General features: G+C 40.9%; 4 protein-coding genes across 4 annotated transcripts; all 4 read left to right on the top strand.

Annotated features, from left to right (window-relative positions):
- The first annotated feature begins 120 nt into the window (after positions 1–120).
- Positions 121–3,141, top strand: LOC122780195 (collagenase 3-like). Its single transcript, XM_044043047.1, has 10 exons — positions 121–246; positions 328–575; positions 660–808; positions 922–1,050; positions 1,189–1,350; positions 1,490–1,613; positions 1,775–1,908; positions 2,018–2,177; positions 2,286–2,389; positions 2,492–3,141. Exons 1-10 carry the CDS (start codon positions 148–150, stop codon positions 2,599–2,601), a joined length of 1,419 nt encoding a protein of 472 aa, XP_043898982.1. The 5' UTR covers positions 121–147; the 3' UTR covers positions 2,602–3,141.
- Positions 3,142–6,067: 2,926 nt separating this feature from the next.
- Positions 6,068–9,427, top strand: LOC122780194 (collagenase 3-like). The gene is made up of 10 exons (XM_044043046.1): positions 6,068–6,177; positions 6,284–6,531; positions 6,619–6,767; positions 7,619–7,747; positions 7,974–8,135; positions 8,250–8,379; positions 8,466–8,599; positions 8,677–8,836; positions 8,915–9,015; positions 9,198–9,427. Exons 1-10 carry the CDS (start codon positions 6,079–6,081, stop codon positions 9,305–9,307), a joined length of 1,422 nt encoding a protein of 473 aa, XP_043898981.1. The 5' UTR covers positions 6,068–6,078; the 3' UTR covers positions 9,308–9,427.
- Positions 9,428–10,505: 1,078 nt separating this feature from the next.
- On the top strand, positions 10,506–14,646 carry mmp30 (matrix metallopeptidase 30). Its single transcript, XM_044041409.1, has 10 exons — positions 10,506–10,810; positions 12,101–12,348; positions 12,468–12,616; positions 12,693–12,818; positions 12,901–13,062; positions 13,145–13,337; positions 13,599–13,723; positions 13,822–13,981; positions 14,074–14,174; positions 14,260–14,646. Exons 1-10 carry the CDS (start codon positions 10,703–10,705, stop codon positions 14,361–14,363), a joined length of 1,476 nt encoding a protein of 491 aa, XP_043897344.1. The 5' UTR covers positions 10,506–10,702; the 3' UTR covers positions 14,364–14,646.
- Positions 14,647–15,143: 497 nt separating this feature from the next.
- Positions 15,144–23,170, top strand: acat1 (acetyl-CoA acetyltransferase 1). Its single transcript, XM_044042969.1, has 12 exons — positions 15,144–15,267; positions 17,154–17,201; positions 17,293–17,410; positions 17,809–17,904; positions 19,023–19,123; positions 19,652–19,795; positions 20,072–20,222; positions 20,302–20,397; positions 20,842–20,955; positions 21,264–21,328; positions 21,549–21,706; positions 22,818–23,170. The coding sequence occupies exons 1-12, from the start codon at positions 15,217–15,219 to the stop codon at positions 22,936–22,938; spliced, it is 1,263 nt and encodes a 420-aa protein (XP_043898904.1). The 5' UTR covers positions 15,144–15,216; the 3' UTR covers positions 22,939–23,170.
- The last annotated feature ends 580 nt before the right edge of the window (positions 23,171–23,750 follow it).

The raw sequence follows: 23,750 nt of genomic DNA, 5'->3' as shown, positions 1-23,750 counted from the left end.
GGGAGAGCAATCAAAGCCTCACTTCCTCTGTTGCCCATAAAAGGGTTTACTTAGTCACTGACTCCTTCAGGTAGTTGCTCAACACTGCCAATCCCCAGCCTTTATAACGGCAGCCTGCAGCCCAGTAAAGTCACAATCAACGACAACATGAAGACTCTCAACCTGAGCATTCTACTAAGCCTGGCAGTCGCAGTTTACTGTGTGCCAATATCATACTTTACCGAGCAGGATGAGAGTTTTGCAGAGGTTTGTATACTTGCTTTGACTTATATAAGATTTCCTGATGCATTTCAGCATTGAGTATCTAACTCGAGTTTTCTCTTGCAGAACTACCTGAAGAAATTTTTCAACCTGACAGAGGAAAGTGGGCCAACTTTTAGACGAGGGATCAGCCCTGTGACCAAGAAGCTCTCTGAGATGCAGAAGTTCTTTGGTCTCCCGGTCACTGGGACGCTGAACACTGACACCATTGCCCTGATGAAGAAGCCCCGCTGTGGCATTCCAGACATCAAGGTCTCTCGTTTCTCCACGTTTGGAAGCGACCTCAAGTGGCAGACGAACAGCCTTACCTACAGGTGACTGATCTGAAGCGAGAGAGAGAGAGAGAGAGAGAAGTGAATGTTTTGAACGCGTTTGTTGACAACTTTTCCGCCCTACAGGATTGAGAACTACACGCCTGACATGTCCAGGTCAGAGGTGGACGAATCCATCGAGAAAGCGCTGCAGGTCTGGGCCAAAGTCACTCCTCTGAGGTTCACACGCATCTATAGTGGCACCGCTGACATCATGATCTCCTTCGGGGCCGGATGTAAGCACAGAAGCTATAGTTCTCTTTCTCCTTCCCTCTGACCAAGCTAGTGTTTAGCTTTAACTCTGTGTTTTCTCAGTCTTGTATGACATGAATGTGCTCTTTCTCAACAGCACATGGAGATGGTTACCCCTTTGATGGCCCTGATGGCACTCTGGCTCATGCCTTCCCTCCATCTAATGGCATCGGAGGAGATGCTCATTTTGATGAGGATGAGACCTTCACCTTTCGCTCCAACGAAGGTGAGTCCATAAAGTGAATTGTCCTTTTTTTTTTGGATACTTACGCTTCTGTCAGTGTATAAGTGACTTTATTTTACCTCATTAACTCCGAGATGAGCTTTGTAACTCACCTGTGAATCTGTGTCTTCTGCTGTACAGGCTACGTCCTCTTCATGGTGGCAGCCCATGAATTCGGTCACTCCCTGGGCTTGTCTCACTCTGATGACCCTGGTGCTCTCATGTATCCCGTGTACACATACAGAAACCCTGAAACCTTTGTTCTGCCCCGGGACGATGTCAACGGCATCCAGTCTCTTTATGGTGAGGGCTCACTTGCTGAATCAATAGTGACAGCCGACACAAACAGCACTCGGCTACTGTCTCGTGAAGGATTTCCTCTAAAACTTGGTGCTCATGTGACTTTCATGCGATGTTAAATGCTGTTTAATTTGACCTTCAGGCCCCGGTGACAAGAACCCTAACCCTGGACCACCAGCCCCCACCACCCCTGATGCCTGTGATTCCTCCATGGTCTTGGATGCTGTTGCCAGCCTGAGAGGAGAGATGATCTTCTTCAAGGACAGGTATTATTGACATTTTCAGTTATTAGCACTAGGCAACTGCTTCACCTCTCCTCCAAGAAGCTTCTTCTGAGCTGATCACCTTCCTCTAACAGCTCACTCATGACGAATAAGACACACATTTTGCCGCCTGAACTGATTTATTCTCTTTTGTGTGTTCTCAGCTTCTTCTGGCGCATCTACCCTCAGAGCTACACGCCTCAGCAGAGTCTCATCACAAACTTCTGGCCTGACGCACCCACCGACATTGACGCCGCTTATGAGAGCCAGCAATCAGACAGGCTCATGCTCTTTAAAGGTATGTTTTTTTTTTGTCCACTTCAATTCGTTATATTTCAAGGTCATTCATATTTGAGTTCACAAAAAAATGATAAGTGTTTTTCTTTTTCTTTTCTTCACTTCTGCAGATCGCCAAGTGTGGGCCTACAATGCCTACACTCTGGAAACTGGATATCCAAAGTCCATCTCCAGTTTCGGTCTGCCTGAATCTGTGACGAAAATCAATGCTGCTTTCTATGACGTGCACTCCGGCAAGACTTTCTTCTTTGTTGGCAACAAGTACTACAGGTGTGTTTAAATCCTGTGATCTGCGTCTTTTTATGGCAAAGTTTCTAGGTAAAAAAAAAGCCTTGTTAAATGCTAAAATAATTCTAAATACCGTCAATGTGTCTTCAGTTATGATGAGGCCCTTGAGACTATGGATAAGGGATTCCCCAAACGTGTTGATCAGACCTTTTCCGGATTGAACGGCATGGTGACGGCGGCTCAACAGTTCAGAGGTGAGTTATACTCAAAGCTCCTCATTCAGTAATTATAGCAAAGATAACTCAAACTGACTCCTTAAACCAGGAATTAACAGTTTCCATCTTTGTTTTCCGCAGGTTTTACTTACATCTACAGTGGACCTCACATGTATGAATACAGCCTGAGGAGTGGGAGGTTGTTCCGCGTGCTCAGGAACAGCTACTTCTTGCCCTGCACTAAGTACTAGACCGGCTCAGTTAACAAGCTCAATGAAGGCACCAAAGTATCATTATTTTTTTAGTGTATAATTATAATGTTACAGTTACGGGTATGCTGGCGTTATGCCTATCCTGAGAAAGCACCTTAAAAGCACCTTACATGTTGTTGTTTTTTGTTTTGTTTTGTGTTGAAGTTTTTTGAATTTTATTGATAATGAAAATAATGTTGAAAATAATGTAATTATTTCTGTTGCTGTTTTTGTTGCTCGTTTAATTTTGTGTTTGATGAAGATTAACTTAATCCAGTGGCTCTTAAACTCTTCATTGAGCTCTTGAAGTAACATTTTAAATTACAGTAATTAAAAATTCTTCGCTCCCCTCCGATCACATACCCTATACAGTAGAACTGTATTTCTGTATTTCCTATAAGAAGCTTGTGTACCACTGGTGGTACATGCACGGTTTGAAAACCATAGACTTAATCTATATTTGCCATTTGTTTACAAAAATGTAACAAAGTGAGGAGACTGTGGAGTATTTATTGTCAAAATAAAAGCCGTTCAAACCCATTTTTGTTTGAGTTTTGTTGTCATTTTGTTTGTGGAACACAAAGTGAACACTGTCTGTGTTATGATTTAGCTTTATATTTGCAGTGCAGTCAATTTTAATAGACTAACAATTCATCAAAAATAATCTCAATAAATACTTGTTTCTACACGAGTGTAAAACATTTTGTCCACATGGGGGCAGAATAACATTAGAGTTGTGTTTGTGTTCATCTGATAAAAGTTGAATAAACTTCACTGTAAAGGAAATGCAGTCAAAGAGAAATTGCTTCACATATATAACAGGAGATTATTGTACACCAAAGCTCAGGTGTTATGCTCAAATTAAAGAGGATTACTTTACTGAACCTTATTTGAGGGTTCCTCAGTCCTGGTCCTGAGATCCCCTGCTCCGCATGTGTTAGATATTCTGCTGCTCCAACACACCTGGTCCAAATGGTCAGCTCATTAGCAGAAGTCTGATAACAAGCTATTTATTAGAACCAGGTGTGTTGGAGCAAGGACACTGAGGACCAGGCTTGAGAAAACCCTGCCTTATTTAACATAGCATTTCAAAAGAGTTCCCTGTGTGCTCAGTTAACCCTAAAGAGCAGTGTTTATGTTGGAATGTTGTTGAGGATTTGTTACATTTTCTGCTCCACTGCCCTGTGTACACTGAGCAGAGGGAAATGTTGTGTATAAAAGTCTACTGATTTATATTGGCTTTCTAATTATGATACATTATGTCGGTTATTTAAGAATGAGATCTATGCCTTAGCCAGATTTATAGAACAGCCATGGTTATTAAGGAAGAGAATAATGTATCCACCTTTTTGTATTCGTACAATTACGAATATGAAATTGTCAATGTGTATATTGTTAGATGCTTTTGTGTTTTCTTCTTGTTGTGTCTTTGTAAGCCCTTATGGCGGTGAGCACTGTTGCCCCACAGCAAGAAGGTGGTGGGTGAAACTCTCAGTGTGGGAGCTTTCTGTGTGGAGTGTGCATGCTCTCCCCGTGTCCGGACGGTCCCTTGTAAACTGAACAACCCTCCATCTGATTTTTTACAATTTCGGCTGCATAATTACAATAAAGATAATTTGGTTAATTATGTGCTGGGCACTAATGCACAACAAACAAATAAGTAAATAATCAATCAAACGTTTTAGCTCTTGTTTTGGTTTACATCAGCTCCTGACATTAATATCCAGGTCTTAGCTGTTAAACACTCGCTTTGTCCACCACCTGATCGCCATCTGTTTGCTGTTTGCTGCTAAACAAAGAGATACTAGATTGATTTAAACATCTTTAAAAACAATTGAAGGAAGAAATTAAGAGAAGTGGAAAGATTTCTCTGAGGCGTGTTGGGGGGATTTCCACTGGTGTCCACTCAGTTTTCAGTGGGAGAAGTTCCTCCTCCCTCCAACACATGAAAACATGCTCCAAGAAACAGCAACGGTGATTCATGCTCACCTGTGTTTTCCAAGACATCATCAGAGATGGATGTATAAGTTCATGTTTGTGTATAAGCACATCTATAAATGGACACTACCACTCCACTACAGAATCACATCAAACTCGCAGCTGTCGAGGACACTTTGAACTATCACAACTAAATGTTGAACTCCTAACCTAAACCAAATTCTAACCCTAAAGCCAAGTCTTAACCCTAAAAAGCCCTTTACAATTGTGAGGACCAGCAAGAATGACCTAAATATCCTCACAAAGATAGGTTTGAATAAAAATGTGTCCTCACAGCCTACTACAGACATGTAATCACACACAACGATTATCTCTATATGGACAAAAGTATTTGGACACACCTGTTTAGTATTGATTTAAAGTGTTTCAATCAGGCTTTGGACAAAGCCCCTTATCTCTAATGAAGGACAATCTTCAGCATACCAAAACATCTTGGACAATGCTACGCTTCCAACTTTGTGGCAACAAGACCCTTTTCTATTCCAACATGCAAAGCAAGGACTATGAAGACACTGTTTGAAGATTCTGGTGTGGAAGAACTCGACTGGTCTGCACAGAGCCCTGACCTCAACCCCATTGAGCACCTTTGGGATGAACTGGAACAGAGATTGTGAGCCAGGCCTTCTCGTCCAGCATAATGGTCAGGCATCCAGACTGCTCATATACTGTATGTTGCATGTAAGACAACAAGACAACCATTCACCAACATTTATGAGCATAATCCATATTTAACAACCCTCAATAGAGCTGCACCCACAACAGAAATTACCCAAGTTATCTTCCACTGAGAAGCAAACCATCACTTGTTTTCTAGCACCCATCAATATAACATAAACTAATTCCGGAAACTTTGAAGGAACATTATGAAGCCAAATTATAAAATAGTGAGTCACAAATGTTCTTACATAATAAGTGAAGCAGCACATCATGCCGAGGGATCACCGGTGGCATCTACGAGTAATCCTCAAGCTGTCAGGCAGACCTCGTTATAGCTGTTATCTCTGGTTTGAGGCAACAGGGATTTTGTTCCAAGACAAGACCAAGCTTGTCGGTGTTTACTCACGGAGGACACGGCTCGACAATGTTACCAGCAAAAACAGCAGCCTGAGGGGTAGAGAGATGATACTCATAATTTAAACATATAGAATAACAACACTTTATGAGTATTAAAGCACCTCTAATGATGGGAATCACCATTCTCCTCATTAACTGTGACTTTTAGGTTCTAAACTTCCACATGACTTTTCATTTATAGTTTTATAGTCTGTTTCAGTATGTAAATGTCAAACTTCCCGTATTAGGTCATCAGCAGCAACATTGCCGTCATGCGTAGGAGACTGTTTCGTTAGTTTCAGCAAACAACAGCAAATCCATACATGGAATGTTGCTCTGTGTTGCCCAACACGCCCACTCCTCAGCACGTCCATATAATGCCTATATAACAGCCTGTGTGCAGTGCAGACACACCACAAAGGAAGGATGAGGTCCTCCAGTCTGTGTGTTCTCCTGAGCCTCGCAGTGGCAGCTCACTGTGACCCACAGTCAGAGACGACCGTGCAAGATGAAAACTTTGCAGAGGTTAGTTTTGAAATAACTATTTGTGCATTTTGTGCAATAACTGCCACTATTCCACAAATTAAGAGAAGCTGACAACTACATGTTAAATTGTTATCTTGTTTTGCAGAGCTATTTGAAGAATTTCTTCAATCTGACAGAGGAAAGCGGTTCAGCATCCAGACGAGGGATCAGCCCTGTGAGCAAGAAGCTCTCTGAGATGCAGAGATTCTATGGTCTTCAGATCACTGGAACACTGGACACTGACACCATTGCCATGATGAAGAAGCCCCGCTGTGGTGTTCCAGATGGCAACATCGCCCGTTTCTCCACGTTTGGAGGAAACCTCAAGTGGGAGAAGAACAGCCTTACCTTCAGGTGACTGACCTGAGCGAGCCAGAGAGAGAGAGAGAGAACTTACAATATGTGAGACAGTTGTTTGTTGACAACTTTTCCATCCGACAGGATTGAGAACTACACGCCTGACATGTCCAGGTCAGAGGTGGACGACTCCATCGAGAAAGCGCTGCAGGTCTGGGCCAGAGTCACTCCACTGAGGTTCACACGCATCTACAGTGGCACCGCTGACATCATGATCTCCTTTGGGAGCCAGTGTGAGTTTTTTTTAGCTTTAACTATGTGTTTTCTCAGTCTTGAACATCAAATGGACATCAATGAAAGGAATATCAATACAACTGGGGAAAAACCCAGGTGTTTACTGGCATTAGATTGGCATTAGATGAAAAAGCTAATACTTGGTTAATTATAAGTAGGTAGTGGGAAAACACCATAAAATGTTGAAATACTTATTTTAGGAGATCATTACATTCTTCATCTGAAAACAGGCTCTGTCGAGTAAGATGACCTGACGGACTGCGAATTCACTTGTGAAATTTACGGGATTGTCCATTTGTTTTCGGTCGTACTCTAACCTGTTTGCAGCTGTCTTGCTTTAGTGCAGTGTTGTAGGATATCTGTCTTGACATGACACAAATCACAGGATCCAAACACAATGAAAAATATCCAAGGAAAATCTTTGCTACTGTATCTATCCTCTATTTTAAATGTGACCTCCAGGAATGTATATATATCCCTGTATTTCTATTTTAAAAAAGGGGATCATCTGGACAATTACTGTCCAGTTTCACATTGCACATCACGCAACACACCAAAGAGAAAACAGTCATTCCACAGTGGCATGTCAGCGCTCAGAGCTACTTCACTACACTGTTATTAAAGGCTAAGAAGGTGTTGAACATGATGTTTTTACCCTAAGCTCAGATTTATGGTTATGATATCCCATAAATCTCTACAATACACTACATACAGGAAAGGATCTTGGTGAAGATAGAACTTAAGAGTTCAGATGATTTGGATTGTACAGAAACACAAGTGAAAACTACATCAAAACCTAAATGAAGTCGCTCAGATTTTAAGTCAACACACGTGTGCTCTGGCTCAACAGCACATGGAGATTATTACCCCTTTGACGGCCGTGACGGCACTCTGGCTCATGCCTTCGCTCCATCTAATGGCATCGGAGGAGATGCTCATTTTGACGAGGATGAAAACTTCACCTTCCGCTCCAATGGAGGTGAGTTTTTTGTTTGTGCTATGCTTACCCTACCCCTACCCCCTCTCCTTCTGCACTTGCATCCACCTCGGCACTCTCACCATCTATCAGTCCACTGTTCCTATCGAGTGGAGTTCCAAGACTTCTTCTACAGCTTATTCCTCTCTTGCAAGTCACTTTGGATAAAAGCGTCTGCTAAATGCTTAAATGTAAATGAATTTTGACATCTCTGTTTTCTGCAATACAGGCTACGTCCTCTTCATGGTTGCAGCCCATGAATTTGGTCATTCCCTGGGCTTGTCTCACTCTGATGACCCCGGTGCTCTCATGTATCCCGTGTACACATACAGAAACCCTGAGACCTTTGTTCTGCCCCGGGACGATGTCAACGGCATCCAGTCTCTCTATGGTCAGTTGGAGAGGCTAGACAGTTTACACATTCTTTAATCTCTTGCACGATTTGTTTCTGTGCTTAAGTTTTCCTGCACTATGCTTTCTGATCTACATTTCGTTTAACCCCCAGGTCCAAACACTGAGAAGGATCCGTCTGTAGCTGAACCTCCACCTCCCACCACCCCTGACGCCTGTGACTCAACCATGGTGTTGGATGCTGTCACCACCCTGCGAGGAGAGATGTTCTTTTTCAAAGACAGGTATCACAGATACAGATACAAAAAAACATGTCAGTCCAATGTCTCAGAAGAGAGTCTCTCAACATAAGTGCCTGGCTTTTGTGTAGTTTTTTCTGGCGCAGCTATCCACAGAGCAGCATGCCCCAGCAAAGCCTCATCACCAGCTTCTGGCCCAGTGCTCCGGTCAATATTGACGCCGCTTTCGAGAGCCGGCAGTCGGACCGAATCTTTTTCTTTAAAGGTACATAAACACACAAATCTGTCACTATGTCATGTTTTGCCAAAGTTGTGAGTTTTTAAACTATATCGTTCCAACAGGTCGGAAAGTGTATGCCTTCAGCGGCTACAGACCAGAGCGGGGTTATCCAAAAAAACTGACCAGATTTGGTTTTCCGAGAAACGTGAGGAAAATCGATGCTGCCCTCTATGACGTACACTCGGGAAAAACTCTGTTCTTTGTGGACAACAATTACTACAGGTGTGTTCAGAGTCAAGTCCGTGTTTGACTTCACAATGTTACTCTTAAAACATGCAATTGACTGTCTGTGTTGTTCAGTTATGATAATGCCAGACGATCTATGGACCAGGGATTCCCCAAACGTATCGATCAGACCTTTTCTGGACTCAACAAGGTGACTGCAGCTTTCCAGTACCGAGGTGAGTACTGACGTCAGAGATATTCAGCCTAAGAACAGTCATCCTCCTATACTCCACTTATGAGTGGCATTAATCTTCTCCTACTGCTTGAGAAGTGAAGTGAATATTTATACATACATATTCCAGAACTTTAGCCATCACATCTTTTCAGCTTACAACACTGTGTGTTTCTGTATTTGCAGGCTTCACTTACCTCTACAGTGGACCCTATATGTTTGAGTATGACCTGAAGTCTGGAAGGTTGTATCGTGTGTTGAGGAACAGCTACTTCCTACGTTGCACTAAATACTAACTTGTGTTGAATGCAAGTGAATGTACGGGTAACGGTGTTGCAACATTAAACTCAAGATATTTCTCCTATATTTCTATTATTTTTTTAATATTTAACATTTTAACATTTCATCAGCTCTGCAAACACACTGTATTCAATAGCATCTGAATAAACATATTTTTTTATTATTTTATACTTGTATGTGTTTCTTTTTATTAATGTACTTTAGCAGCACTGATGTGGTATGTTTTCTGTAAACTATACCAAAAAGAAAATTTATATTAACACCAAGTCAGATGAGTTGGTCTACTCACCACTGAGGCAAAGGATTGGGGCAAAAACCACAGTATCAGAATCACACAGACTAGAGTCGAGGTCCAAAAAACAACAATGGTCATACAGCAGGTAAACGAAAATTAAACTGTGGATGTAGAGAGGACATACTGAAGCTGAAAGGTGAACTGAGTTAATTGGACACATTTAAGTCAGTTAAATTGCAATCTATCAAAACTCTCCAAAGAAATTAGGAGACTTTATGGCAGTTTATGGGGTCAGAACATGCTTTTGTGTCGTGTTGTTTTGGCCCTGATGGACCACAGCCTTCTGCCAGAGGGGAGCAACACAAACAGATTGTGTCAGAGGTGAGAGGGGTTATCTGCAATCTTACCTGCAAGTCTCAGTGTCCTGGCATGCAGGTCCTGGAGCGGTGGCAGACTGCAAGCAATCGCCCTCTCAGTCTGGCCTTGTCCCTTGGACTCCATGATGGCAGTGTACCATCATCACCTTAGGCAGGTTGGTCTCTGCTGGGCTTTTTTTGATGAGGTCAGAGGTCAGGATGGAAGGCAGAAAGACTCCACAGTGAACCGCGGAGTCACAGAGGGTCATTCTGATGCCCGTTCTGTGGTCATGAACAATCTAAACATTCAGGTAATTGTTAAGCTCAAAGCTTTAACATGCATCTTCATCAGGGAAATGAATACAAGTTCAAGGCATTTTAAAGGTGAATAATCTATTATTCGACAACAACAACGCACTGAATCACTTATTTAAACTCTTGTGTTTTCCTCTTGATGGTTCAGACAGAACAGTTTCTGATCAGTATCATGTCCATACAGGCCCACACTTCTACCTACCTCCTTATCCTAACTCTATGACCCTCCACCTCCCTCGCTCATCAGTGCAGTTTTTTTATCACCTCTCTGTTGTTTGAATGGGCCTGTTCAGACACTTGCAAGAATGTTTTATTGCCCCATCATGCAACCTTCCCAACTCTCGCATCCAAAATACTGAAATCGACTGTTTAGCAGATACAAGCAATCCAGTGCATTCCAGCTCGTTATCTGAGCAGAGCGTACACAGAGAGAGAAGACGAGAAGAGGCTGCAGTCGTGTCTTGTCTGCGGTGGAAGAAGGCGTCATGGAAGGAGCACTGGCTTTTCAAACGGTGATGATAGTGGTGGTTGCAGCATTTTGTGGAGCTGTGCCCATCACTTCACCCAGCCAAGAAGAGCTCGCTAAAGCCCAGGTAAAAAATTGTTGATGTGATTTGAGGGGGGTTTCTCTTTCTCTTCAATAAGCTGTATATGCAGGAGATACATGGATGAATGCACTGTGCATGTATAGTGCCAGCTTTATAGCAGTCAATACTTCCCAAAATATTGTCCTAAAGGGGAAAGTGCACTTGAATAAAATGACAGTACAATCCTCAAGCGGTCTGGGTGGATTTGATGCCACTCATGGACGAAGAATGGGTGTGGTTTTATGCCGCAGGTACCACAGTTGTGGGGGCGGAAAGTAGTGAGCGTCAAAAAATATCACAAACAGCAGCTGTATGATTTTATTTGGAGCTCTTTAATGATCTAATGCTGCTACACGTACATGGAGAGAAGATAATACTGTTGAGCAAATGTCGTGAGGCAGCAGGAGGAATGTGGGGCTTCATTTACTCTGTTAATACTCTACAGAAATACAAAAAAAACACTATACTGTGAGGCCAGTAGAAGGAACGATAAACCCTGCTACTAACGGGGGGAAAAATTCGCTTTGCAGAGAAACAGTGAATGACTGTAAATACACGCAAAACATGGTCATTGCGTAGTGGTTAGCACTCTTGCCTTTGCAGCAAGAAGACCGGGGTTCGAGACCCCGTTGGAACGAGGGCCTTTCTGCATGGAGTTTGCATGTTCTCTGGTTTCCTCCCAAAGTCCAAAACCCATGTAATATGGGGATTAGGTAAATTGGACCCCCTAAATTGACTGTAGGTTTAAGTGTGTGAGTAGATGGTTGTCTCTATATGTGGCCCTGTGTGTAACCACGCCTATCGCCTTATTTCATCTGAGATTGGCACAGTGCCCTCATCCTGTGGAGGATAAAGCGGTAGAAAATGGATGGATGGACATGGTCATTGCAGAACACAAAAGAACAAACAACATTGCAGAGGCTTTATCACCCTGCCATCAAGGAATCTGCCTGAAGAACACTCTGGCCACACACACACAAGGTTACACAGTAAATAAGTTAATAAAACATTAACAAAGTATTTAATGCGCAAAGATTTCATAGTGTCAAGAGTAGAGCAAGTAAAAAAATCAAAAGAAGGTCAAGAAAGACAAATATATGAGAATTAGTGCCACATAATATAATAAAAAATATTTGAAACAGCCTGAATTAGTCAGAATTCTGAATAACTTAGCTTTTTATAATATTGTAGTTTTATCTGCATAAGTTGTTTATAATTATTAGGGTCAGAGTGCACATGGTGCGGAAGGTAAATGTAGGAGTTATTCCTATTCTTGTTCATTTTTTTTTCTGTCAGGAATATCTGTCTCAGTTTTTCTCTGATGTGGGTGTCACTGCACCCAAAACTGTGCGGCGCAGCTCCCTCGACTCCTTTGACGACACTCTGAGAAGAATGCAGGAGTTTTTTGGCCTGGACGTGACAGGGCACTTGGACTCTGGCACAATGAAAGTGATGTCTCAGCCCCGCTGTGGTTTCACAGACGCGGCCCGCTACAGCCACTTTGCTGGTCAACCAAAGTGGGAAAAGTCTGTGGTCACATACAGGTATTGCACAAGATATTCATGTCGGAACAAAGGGCCACACGTCCCAGCATGCACTTCACCCAAACACAAACACAACAAAACTTCTCTTTAAAGCCTTTTCACTCTCATACCACATGTAGGATAGTTAACTACACACCAGACTTGAGTCACGAGGAAGTGGATTCCGCCATAGCCAAGGCTCTGAAAATCTACAGCGACGTCATTCCTCTGACTTTCAAGAAAATCCCCAGTGGCACCGCTGACATTATGATCTCTTTCAAGAGCGGAGGTAATTCACATGTTCTGCATCATTCAGTGATTCAAATGTTTGATCAAGAGGTCATTTTACTCCTGCTTCTCATCAGACCACGGAGACTTTGCTGCATTTGATGGGGTGAGTGGAGTGTTGGCCCATGCATTCTCCCCTGGAGAAGGCCACGGAGGTGACACCCACTTTGATGAAGATGAAACCTGGACTCTTACCTCAGCAGGTAGTGACGTGAAGTAAACTGTTATTTGGATTATTTTGACCTGCCTGGTATCCCCAGTAACTTGATCAGTGTGTACATGCAGGATCCAATCTGTTCTTGGTGGCAGCCCACGAGTTTGGCCATGCAATGGGAATGGCCCACTCTCAGGTGGAGACGGCCCTGATGTATCCCTTATACACATATGAGAACACAGATGGTTACAAGCTGCCCGATGACGACAAACAGGGAGTACAAGCTATCTATGGTGACAATAAACAACGGTTTGTTATGTTTCAGAAACACTTTTTTTCTATGTGAAAGCACCTGACACTCACCTGTGTTCAAAGGAATCCGACCCACAACACCACCAACTGAAGAGACAACTCTACAGCCTACTAAAAGACCTGAGCCAAAACCAGAACCTGAACCAGACCCTGAACCTACACCAGATCCCGAACCTTTACCAGACAGGTGCAGCAGGGACCTGGTTTTTGATGCTGCAACCTCAATTGGGAGAGGTCTTTACTTCTTCAAAGATGGGTGAGACATTTGTTGAGATCATATATTTTCTTAATACATGACACTTGTGATACTCCTTATCAGTGTATCAGGTATGAATGTTTTGTATGTTATAACTCCTTGATGGCCTGGAGACATGTCCGGCATGTATCCTGTGTCTTGCCAAACGTCAACAGGGATTGGCTCCAACTCCTGCCATGACCTTTAGCACAGTGAATGAATGAATGAATGAATGAAAGTACACAGTGAGCTTATTGTTATGCTTGTTCTTTCTTTTGTCAGATATTTCTGGAAGAAGAGCAGCTCCTGGGACGGCATCACAATGAAGCAAATTCAGTCTGTCTGGCCTGAAATCAGCCACGTTGATGCTGCTTATGAGTATAAGAATACTGTTGTTGTTTTTGAAGGTAATGTTTTCTTTTCTTTTTGCTCAGTAAAATGAAAGACATAAACACATGCTACCAGTTCAAAATATCAACTATTCTGACTATGCCTTTTCATATAGGGGACCATTACTGGAGGATCAGTGGAAACGCTGTCCTAGCTGGTTATCCCAAACCTCTCAGAGACTTTGGCTTCCCTCCATGTGTCAAAAAGATAGATGCTGCAGTTCATGAGCCATTCACAGACAAAACCCTCTTCTTTGTGAAAAGGGAAATATGGCGGTGGGTAACATAATGTAAACAGCATATATAAAAACATACAGACATGATGCTACGTATATTGATGAACACCACTTCATTCATGTTACTCACAGCTACAATGAAAGGAGGGAAAGGATGTATTCTTCGTACCCAAGATACATAAAGGTAGAGGTGCCTGGGATCACCCGTGTGGATGCTGTTTTTGAGAATGAAGGTGCGTCACAGTTAAGCTGTACTGTCCTTCTGCCACAGCCTTGTGTTCCTGTGCATATCAATGACGCAAACCCCTCTTTTCCCAGGTTACCTGTACTTTTCATATGGATCCACACAGATAGAGTACGACTACACGCGAAGACGAACCATCCGCACTCTGTCAAACAGTGACTGGATGGATTGCGAATAAAGAAACAACAATGCACATGGTCAGCACGGCTGTAACGATCCATCACATTCGTTTCACTGTACTGTCACATTGAGACACACATGTACACAAACATTAAGTATGCAACAAAGCAATGGCCTGTACCATTAACTCCTCTCGAGTTATTGTAGCATCGAAGAAGAAATCTGCTGCACACAAGTAGAATAATCAAATATTATGAAAAAATGTGTAATGCTTTAAGCGACAAGTGCTTGTTTTTTTAGTTACTTTTTTGATATACGTCAATAAACATGACTCAAGATTATTGACTATTGCATTATTGTTTATAATTGCACTCCATTTATCAATCATTTATCCTGATGTTCCTCCTCTAATAATTATTTCTGACAAGCTGAGGTGTAATGCTACCCTGTACAGTTTGAAGCTCTCTAAGTTATAAGGGAGTTATTTCTGTATGTTTTCTTTGGTAAGAGATAAATAAAACACATTTTTATTGTGAAATATATACCACTCCATATCAACAAATACACTTTTATTTTGAAATTCTGTTAAAAAATCTTAACTTATTCACTAATAATATTTTTATTGCACTATCATGATGGAATATCCGTGATATAATTTTAAGATCATGTTGCCCACCCCGACTGAATAATTCCAAAAAAGTTAGTATTTTATCACTTGACAGATGCCTTCTTGGTGGTAAAACTACAGCGACCATGATGCACCAGTCAACTGTGACGTCGGCGGTGCAACACACCCCTCACAGTGATTGGCTGAAATATTTATCCCTCCGCTGCTGTGCTGCGTGCGCGTGTGTCTGAAGGTGAAGTAGGTCCGAGTGTGTGTGAGACGTAGTCCTGTCCCTCAGTCCAAAATGTCATCCAGTGGACTTTTAACAATGCACACTCAAATCTGTAAACGTATGGTAAGTGTGGGTGTGTAAGACAAGCTCTTTGTCCGCTCTGTTGATGTATTATTGTGCAAAGTTGTGCTAGCTGTAGCTGCGAGCAGCTAACGTTAGCTCAGCTGCTATAAGTATTGTGTATTGTGTGCGTCCTTGACAAATTATAATGTAAGAGCCTGAAAACAAACTCACGCATGTGATGTTGTGAAGTTGTCACTGTGTTAGTAGCGTGTTTAACAGCAATGTCTTCTTTCTAAACGACACAATTAAGAAGCTAACAAAGCTGTCGTCAGTTGACACTTGTCTGGTGGACACCGTTGTTTTAACCTGTTAACATCTGCAAACTTCTTCCACTGTCTCTCCTTATTATTACAATTGCTATATTAACATATTACCTATGCTAATAGCGTTCAAGGTCATCTCCATGTCTTTTCCAGTCAGGCAAAGGAAACTATAAAATTGACATTCAGTGCTGGGTCAACTGAAAATCTTCATAACAAAAAGAAGGGGCGTGCACCTTAGAGTAGACATAAGCTTCAAGTCTGGCGAGTAGGGGGTCAGTCAGGTAAAAAAAAGTCCCAACTGTGTGGAAAAAGCAACTGTTCAGTTGTGGTGGGCTATATGACCTCAAAATCACATCACAATAGTCCATCATGATATAGCAATAACAACATTTGTGATAATATTTCACATCATTTCAACTTAAAAGTGTTTGTTTTGATAAGGAACAATGTGTATATATATATGTGTGTGTGTGTGTGTGTGTATATATATATATATACACATATAGTTAACAATACATAACATGATGCAAAATTTATCAAAAAATTGTTTGGCAGGCTGAGTTTGAGAGCTCTGCCTTGGAGCTTGCTTTAAAGTTATGGTTCTCAAACAAATTCAACAACAATAATTAGAGTAATCCAAGCTATCTCTTGCTCCATCTTCATCTAATTTCACAATACCAGTGACTCTGCGGTATATGTGAGGAATAGGAGAATGATGACGGAGCAAATTATCTTATTCAGAATCAATCTGCCTCTTGTGAAAAGTCCATAGCTGACTTTGCTCGGCCTATTTACACCACTGTATCAGGTGGTAAGTGGTATAAAAAGTTTGGGAACCACTGCTTTAAAGGACAGTGATGTTTTGAGCATAATGTACTTATTTACAAAGACACCATTTTATACAGCCACAGTCCTGCTGATCAACTCACCTGATACATCACAGCAGTTATCAGTAATGAGGATACTGTATATGCATATTAGTTAAAATATATAATATACACACATCCCTACCAAAACAGTTGCTTAGTAAAATATTAACAGCAACGATAGACAGTGTGTACAAAATGCATGATCACTTCAATTAACAACAAAGCCAGTGCAAAACTCAGATGAATGTGAACGACTAATTAAAACAAATATGTCACCCGAAATTTTATAAAGGAGCAGGCTACTAATTGCTGTGCAGACAGAATGGCTCTGCATTTCCTGCCAAATATATTTATCATGTGAGCAGGAACTCTGTATTTCAAACGCCCTCTGCAGTGGCAGATTAGTATGGCTCAATATGGCCTGGGCCTTCCTCAGGATCTGCCTGGAATAGAAGTCAGAGGGCTGTGGCTGACTCGTCCCAATCATTTTGCAGGTCATCTGAAAAAGCTGGTCAGCTTTAAGTTTCCACATAGAACACAAATACCTGTGTGTTTCCACCAAGTCAATTTTACTTCCAACAGTGATGGTCAGTATTAGGTTTGGTGCTGATTTCCTAAAATCAATTTTCTTCGTTTTAAATGCATTCAGTTGAAGGAAAGGCCCACAGGTTGAACACTCAAAGACTGAATGGAAAGATTGTAGCAGATATAGTCACTCTCTCATTCATGGGTCTTTATTATCCTGCTATTCCAGGCTCACAAGTACCTTTCAAGAGCCTACAGTTCTCGGCCCTTGCTCAATGTGAGTAGATTTAAAACAGCCCATCATAGTTGCATGCTTGGATTGAACATTTGAATCCAGTTTTCCTGACTTACTATACATGTGGTTTCAGGAAGTTGTCATTGTCAGTGCTGTCCGCACTCCAATGGGCTCCTTCAAAGGCAGCCTGGCAGCAGTACCAGCCACCAAACTGGGCTCCATTGCCATCAAAGGAGCCATAGTTAAAGCAGGTATGTCCATTCATTTACTTACTCATTTAGTAGTGGCTCAATGCATATTAACCAGATTTAAACCTGGCATACACTGTACCGAGAGTCTGCAGCAGCAAAGAATGATGACCAACAACGACACTGCCTAACCAGCAAGTATGACACTGTTTCACACTTTTTCAGCCTCATGGCAGACGAGAGCCTAATACACCTCATATACAATTTTAAAATATATTATGAATGGTTTGACTGCCCAGTCTTTTGTCCTGTGTCAGCTGGGATTGGCACCAGCGGCCCAGCGACCCTTATGTGGAGGATAAAGCAGTAGACGATGAATGGTTGGACTGCTGCATCGCTACCGACTGACTGTGTAAATAGGGAGTTGTTATTAATTTATCTTTTTTTTCACCTCTGTGTAGGCATTGCTCCTGAGGAGGTGAAGGAGGTCTACATGGGCAACGTGCTTCAGGCAGGAGAAGGACAGGCCCCCACAAGACAAGCCCTGCTTGCTGCAGGTATGTGTGTGCGCGCTTATACGCATGTCTGCAGTCCCACTGTTTTGTTTTGATGTCCACAAAACGGCTGAACACTGGAATGCCATCTCTCTCCAATATAAGGCTGACTGTTGGCAGCTAGTTGGTGCTGTATACTTTTTTCTCCTGAAAGATTTAAAAAGGTCATACATGCACGTTAAAGACTAGTCTTTTTCTGCAGGGTGACTCAGGCAAGGTTTACCTGCACTACCATGGTGAGGCCTCTTCCAGGCTTTCATTATTGTACGCAGCATTTGAAATGGAACACTTTTGTATCACAACTGTAATTAAATGGTAGGAAAATTCAACACTCAGATAAAAATATTTAAAGCAATATTTCTATGATTAACATTTCAATTTTAATCCCACACAATGCATTTAATATACTCTGTTACACAGAACAGGGATTTTTGTAATGCTTAATTTATTTTATAGACAGTCAGACAATCTTATTGATCCCAGGAGATCAGTTCATTTTGAATTTAGAATTAGTTATTTTTGCAAACGCACCAATTAGTGATAGTGAATTTGACCTCTGCTCCTAACCCATCGTTCTTACACACCATTAGTGACTATTAATATGTCACATGTCAAAGCCTAGATCGACAAACAGAGGTAGGTGAAGGACAGGAAGAGACGAGGTAAATAAGGCAATCAAGCAATTGAATATAAATAAATGAATGAATAATGGTTAGACGGACGTTTGTGTTGTCTGTCCTGTGAGGTGCTCAGTATCATTTAAGACGACCAATATCATAATATTTAGTAAACCGAGGGCAAGAAGAATAAAGCGTATAGACTATATATGTGTGTGTGTGTGTATATATATATATATATATACACACACACACACACACACACACATATATATAGTCTATCATAATATTTAGTAAACCGAGGGCAAAAAGAATAAAGCGTATAGACTACATATGTGTGTGTGTGTGTGTGTGTGTGTGTATATATATATATATATATATATGAATGAATGTGTTATATATCTGAATACTTTTTGAATAAAAGTTTTATGTTTTTACAGTGAACTATATTTATGTTTTTAATTTATCTTTGCAAATTCAATAATATGTCTTTGTTTTCTTCAGGCTTGACCCAGGGCACTCCAGCAACAACTATCAACAAAGTCTGTGCCTCTGGGATGAAGTCCATCATGATGGCAGCCCAGAGTCTAATGTGTGGACATCAGGTATCAAAAAAAAAAAAAGCTATAAAAGAAGTTCTTTTTACATGCTGCATCTGTATCTAGGTATATGCAACCAAAAACACAAGCACAACACAGACTTTGCCTTTGTGGGATATACAGATGAATCAAAGCAGCTTTGTGAGATGTACCACTGTACTGACAAGAGACTTGGACTGTGACTTTAGATTTGGGTCTTTATATCAAACGCAGTCATGTAAATTTAGGCTTCCTTGATATCAATGAGAACATTAATATGGGATTTATTTTATTTGCAACTAGCACAGAACAAAAGTGGGACCAACTCCATATTAAAGTTATGTATATGTATTTGAAAATGTAATTTAAATCCCGGTTTCATTTCTAACACATTTACATATGAGACATATGAACATGTCTCACAAGGTGAACGAAAACTAGTGTTTTCAGCGTTTCTCATGACGGCCAACTTGTGTCCTAGACGACAGGAAACACAGTCAATGTAAAGGAGTGTTTACAGTTCAACATCTGGTAATTTTTATTTTTCATTTTTAGGATGTGATGGTGGCAGGAGGAATGGAAAGCATGTCAAACGTACCCTATGTGATGGCCAGAGAAACGCCAGCCTACGGAGGAGTGCGATTGGAAGACCTCATTGTTAAAGATGGACTCACTGACGTCTACAACAAATTCCACATGGTATCTGCCCACGTTTATGCTAAATATTGTCTTGATGGAAAATCTAAGAGCAGTATTTTTACAGGATCACAATAGAGAGAATTTCATACTGCTTTAAAAAAATGGAAAAGAGATGTATGCATGTGCACTGTATTTCTACTGATTATTAACAATAATATACCATAGGCATATATATTTTTGGCTCCTCATGTGTCCTTCCTTTAAGATGAATTAACTTAACTGACATATATGTTGATATATGATACATGTTTGCTTTTAAAATGTTCTGTTTAACAGGGGAACTGCGCAGAAAACACAGCCAAAAACTACAACATCACCAGGGAGGAACAAGATGCCTACGCCATCGGCTCCTACAGCCGCAGCAAAGCGGCGTTTGAATCGGGACTGCTCGCCAAAGAAATTGTATCCGTCAGCATTCCCCAGAGAGGTATAAACCAAAAACATTTCTCTTCTAAAATATGGCACAGAGAAAACAGTTTGTTTGATGTTAATGTGATTATTTATAGGTAAACCTGATGTGGTCGTCTCTGAGGATGAGGAGTGGAGGAGGGTTGACTTCAGCAAAGTCCCCAAACTAAAGGCAGTGTTCCAGAAAGAGAACGGTAAATAAGTCGTTTTCTTTTACTTTGAATCAGCCACTAGAGTGTTGTTGTTTTTTTATCAGTGGCTGTTGCTGGTTCTTTGAAACCAGGGAAGTTAATTTCACGTCCAGTTATTTATACCGAAGTTCTAATGAAATGTAAACACAACAGAACACAGACCTTTTTTTATTTATAACATTTTAGAGGAAGCAGAGCTATTATCTCTGACATCTGTGGAATAATTCTGTGCCACTGCCCTGTTTCATGTATACTTTCCACTGTAAAAGGTGTGTATGGATTTTCAGTAATATTTTGTATTTCTATTATGTACTAATCACTTAATTGCAGCTGAATTCCACTAGTGTGGGATAAGTAAAATCTTATCTAATCCTTGTTCATATAAACGTTGTGTTTCATTGCACTCTCTTCTTCTGACTTGCTGTGTGTTTATTTATTGTTTATTAGGCACAGTGACGGCAGCCAACGCGAGCACGTTGAATGACGGAGCCGCTGCTCTCGTTTTGATGACGGCGGATGCTGCAAAGAGGCTTAATGTCACTCCACTGGCAAGGATCATTGGTACGTTGGAAAATTTGGATTATAAAGATGGGAATATATTACATTTGTGGTCTGGCCTTCAACGTAATAATTAGCTCAAGCATTCACTACAACAGAAACGGGTGAGATTTTGATGATCAAATGTCATAGGTCAAGGTCACTGTGACCTCACAACACACTTTATTGCAGATAAGTTTATTGCTATGGCAAAAAACACCAAATTCTTTTATTAACTACTTTCAAAACCTTTATTATGTATTTATGTACATGTATTATTTACAGTTGTGATATTGTTGTAACTAGATTATGTTCATGTTTTGTCCGTGCAGCCTTTGCAGATGCTGCAGTTGCACCCATTGATTTCCCAATCGCTCCTGCATATGCTGTACCAAAGGTGGGTCTGGTAATAATAATAATTAGGTGCTTTTGTGTGAGCTGCCTCCAGGGATCTGTGCTATGACACCTTTTTTTATTTTGTCACACATTCGGAATGAATCTGTAAGTGTCTGCACTATTAAACCTTTTTTCCAAGAGGAGCTTCATTTGCTCTCAACTCCACTGTGTCCCGTGTGTGCAGCTGTAATACTAATTCCATGTGTGTGAATGTGTGTCAGGTGCTGGACGCAGCAGGGCTGAAGAAGGACGATATCGCCATGTGGGAGATCAACGAGGCCTTCAGTGTTGTCGTGCTGGCCAACATCAAAATGTTGGACATTGACCCAGCAAAAGTCAATGTCAACGGTGGAGCTGTGTCCCTGGGACATCCAATCGGGTAAGGAGCAGAGACTGACACAGACCAACTGTTTGTTATTTGTGAATCAGGGACTTGAGCTGGAATGAAGGGAAAGGAAACAAATACTTCAGCTTCTCCTAGGAATACCCGAGTTCACATGAGGAACAAATGTTCCTGTCTTCTCAGGCAGGGTTGGTCCTGGGGACCCACTGCTCCAACACACCTGATTCAAACGGTCAGCTCGTCATCAAGCTCTGCAGAACCCTATTAACGACCCATTTATTTAAATCAGGTGTGTCAGAGTGTGGAGACTTCCCCAGGACCACGATTGAGGAAAAACTGCTCTAAAGAACATGTCTGGTTTCCTTTATCCCCTACATTGCTCTGTGATGTTGAGATAAAGATTAGATTATTTTGATTTTGTTTTTCTTCAAACTGAACAACTTGCAGACAAAATAATCAGCTGTAATTAATAAAGCAAATCAGACAAATGACCCAGAAACTGTATCTTTCTCCAGTATATTGACAATATTGGCCTGAAATCAAAACAAACCTATAACATCATGAGAGTCTTATCACTTAATATTGACGACCTAAAGGTGCAGAGTGTCCATATAGGAGGGTTTATTGTCAGAAATTGAATATACTACCCATATTTACGTTTGCTCAAGTGTATACATAAACAAGCGAACAAGAACGAGAAAATGGCAGGGAAAATGGAGGAAGTTGGCTCTTACAAGTTGCCCCTTCCATCTTAATCTGTGTCAGCTCATTTGGTCCTTGAATTTGAGGGAATTGGTCAGGGAAAGTCTTTGAATTGGATGTCAACCAAGGTGTGGGAACCCTGCATACCATTAAACCATATTACCACATCACCGCGATCATCCTGATCATCTTGAAGTTTGAGCGCCGACCTTCAGCCTGTAGATGCTGAGTTTTTTACCCAGAGAGCAACCAGGTATTGTCTCTTTTGTCTGCACAGCAACGATAGTTTATTGCTGAATTTGCACTTGTGATTTTTATGGTGTAGTATTATATACTACTATCTTTTTTTAAATTTTTTTCCCCTTTCATTCGTTCTTTTGAACATATATGTAAAGATGTGTATCAAGTCATCAAAATGTGGATCCTTCTGTCTTTTCTTTGTCAGGATGTCTGGGGCGAGAATTGTTGGTCACATGGTGCACAATCTGACATCGTGTCAGTACGGTCTAGCAGGCATCTGCAACGGTGGCGGTGGAGCTTCATCTATCATCATCCAGAAATTGTAGGAAACTTGAGACCTTTCTGTCCCCGTTACATATGTGAACTAGTGTTTGTTGATCTTGCAGTTCCAACAGCTAAGACACATGTAAGCTCCCTTTTACTACTAAATTTGTTACAGCAAACATCACTCCAATGTTAAAGACTCCTTTTGTTTGTCAACACGACATGTGGAAAAAGATTTATTAATATTTAAGTCTGTATTGAAATGGTTGAATAAATACTGTTATTTTCATGAAAGCACTATTGTTTTGTTGATACTTATTGACGTTAATGTTTTCTTCATGATAATGATTGAAAAGTTTGACCAGTGGATAATGTAGGCTTTGCTATTTCTGCTTCCTCTGAAACTTGAATCACAGTCATATTGAGCTGGAACTGTAATTTTCAAATTGGCCTCTAGATGCTGCTATTTCCCTTTTTAAATTCTCTACTTGTCGACACAATTCAGCTTGACGGATTAAGTTTTTGTGACCTTGGCCCGCAACTAATGACTATTCTCATTATTGGTAAGTTGGGTGATTCTTGTCTTCAATAATGTGTTTGTTATTATATTATATTATATTATATATGTATATATATATATATGTGTATATATATATATATGTGTATATATATATATATATATATGTGTATATGTATATATATATATATATATATATATATATATATATATATATATATATATATATATGTATATGTGTATTGTTATATTCAGTGGACGTGAGCCATCATAGGCAGACCATGGCCAAGAGGAAAGGAATTGGGCTTGTAACTGGAATATTGCTGGTTCAATCCTGGGAACGACCAAGGGTTGGGC

The sequence above is a fragment of the Solea senegalensis genome, linkage group LG13 (assembly GCF_019176455.1).
Source record: "Solea senegalensis isolate Sse05_10M linkage group LG13, IFAPA_SoseM_1, whole genome shotgun sequence".
Lineage (NCBI taxonomy): Eukaryota > Metazoa > Chordata > Actinopteri > Pleuronectiformes > Soleidae > Solea > Solea senegalensis.
This window is presented reverse-complemented; position numbering and strand designations above follow the sequence as displayed.

Bases quoted from the DNA above. Each gene is read 5' to 3' on its own strand.
- LOC122780195 (XM_044043047.1), top strand. From the start codon at position 148: ATGAAGACTCTCAACCTGAGCATTCTACTAAGCCTGGCAGTCGCAGTT. The intron at 1,351-1,489 runs GTGAGGGCTCAC...TTTGACCTTCAG, and splicing joins CGGCATCCAGTCTCTTTATG to GCCCCGGTGACAAGAACCCT. The intron at 1,614-1,774 runs GTATTATTGACA...GTGTGTTCTCAG, and splicing joins ATGATCTTCTTCAAGGACAG to CTTCTTCTGGCGCATCTACC.
- LOC122780194 (XM_044043046.1), top strand. From the start codon at position 6,079: ATGAGGTCCTCCAGTCTGTGTGTTCTCCTGAGCCTCGCAGTGGCAGCT. The intron at 6,768-7,618 runs GTGAGTTTTTTT...CTGGCTCAACAG, and splicing joins GATCTCCTTTGGGAGCCAGT to CACATGGAGATTATTACCCC. The intron at 8,136-8,249 runs GTCAGTTGGAGA...TTTAACCCCCAG, and splicing joins CGGCATCCAGTCTCTCTATG to GTCCAAACACTGAGAAGGAT.
- mmp30 (XM_044041409.1), top strand. From the start codon at position 10,703: ATGGAAGGAGCACTGGCTTTTCAAACGGTGATGATAGTGGTGGTTGCA. The intron at 13,063-13,144 runs GTGACAATAAAC...CTGTGTTCAAAG, and splicing joins GGGAGTACAAGCTATCTATG to GAATCCGACCCACAACACCA. The intron at 13,724-13,821 runs GTAATGTTTTCT...CTTTTCATATAG, and splicing joins TACTGTTGTTGTTTTTGAAG to GGGACCATTACTGGAGGATC.
- acat1 (XM_044042969.1), top strand. From the start codon at position 15,217: ATGTCATCCAGTGGACTTTTAACAATGCACACTCAAATCTGTAAACGT. The intron at 20,223-20,301 runs GTATAAACCAAA...GATTATTTATAG, and splicing joins CGTCAGCATTCCCCAGAGAG to GTAAACCTGATGTGGTCGTC. The intron at 21,329-21,548 runs GTGGGTCTGGTA...AATGTGTGTCAG, and splicing joins CTGCATATGCTGTACCAAAG to GTGCTGGACGCAGCAGGGCT.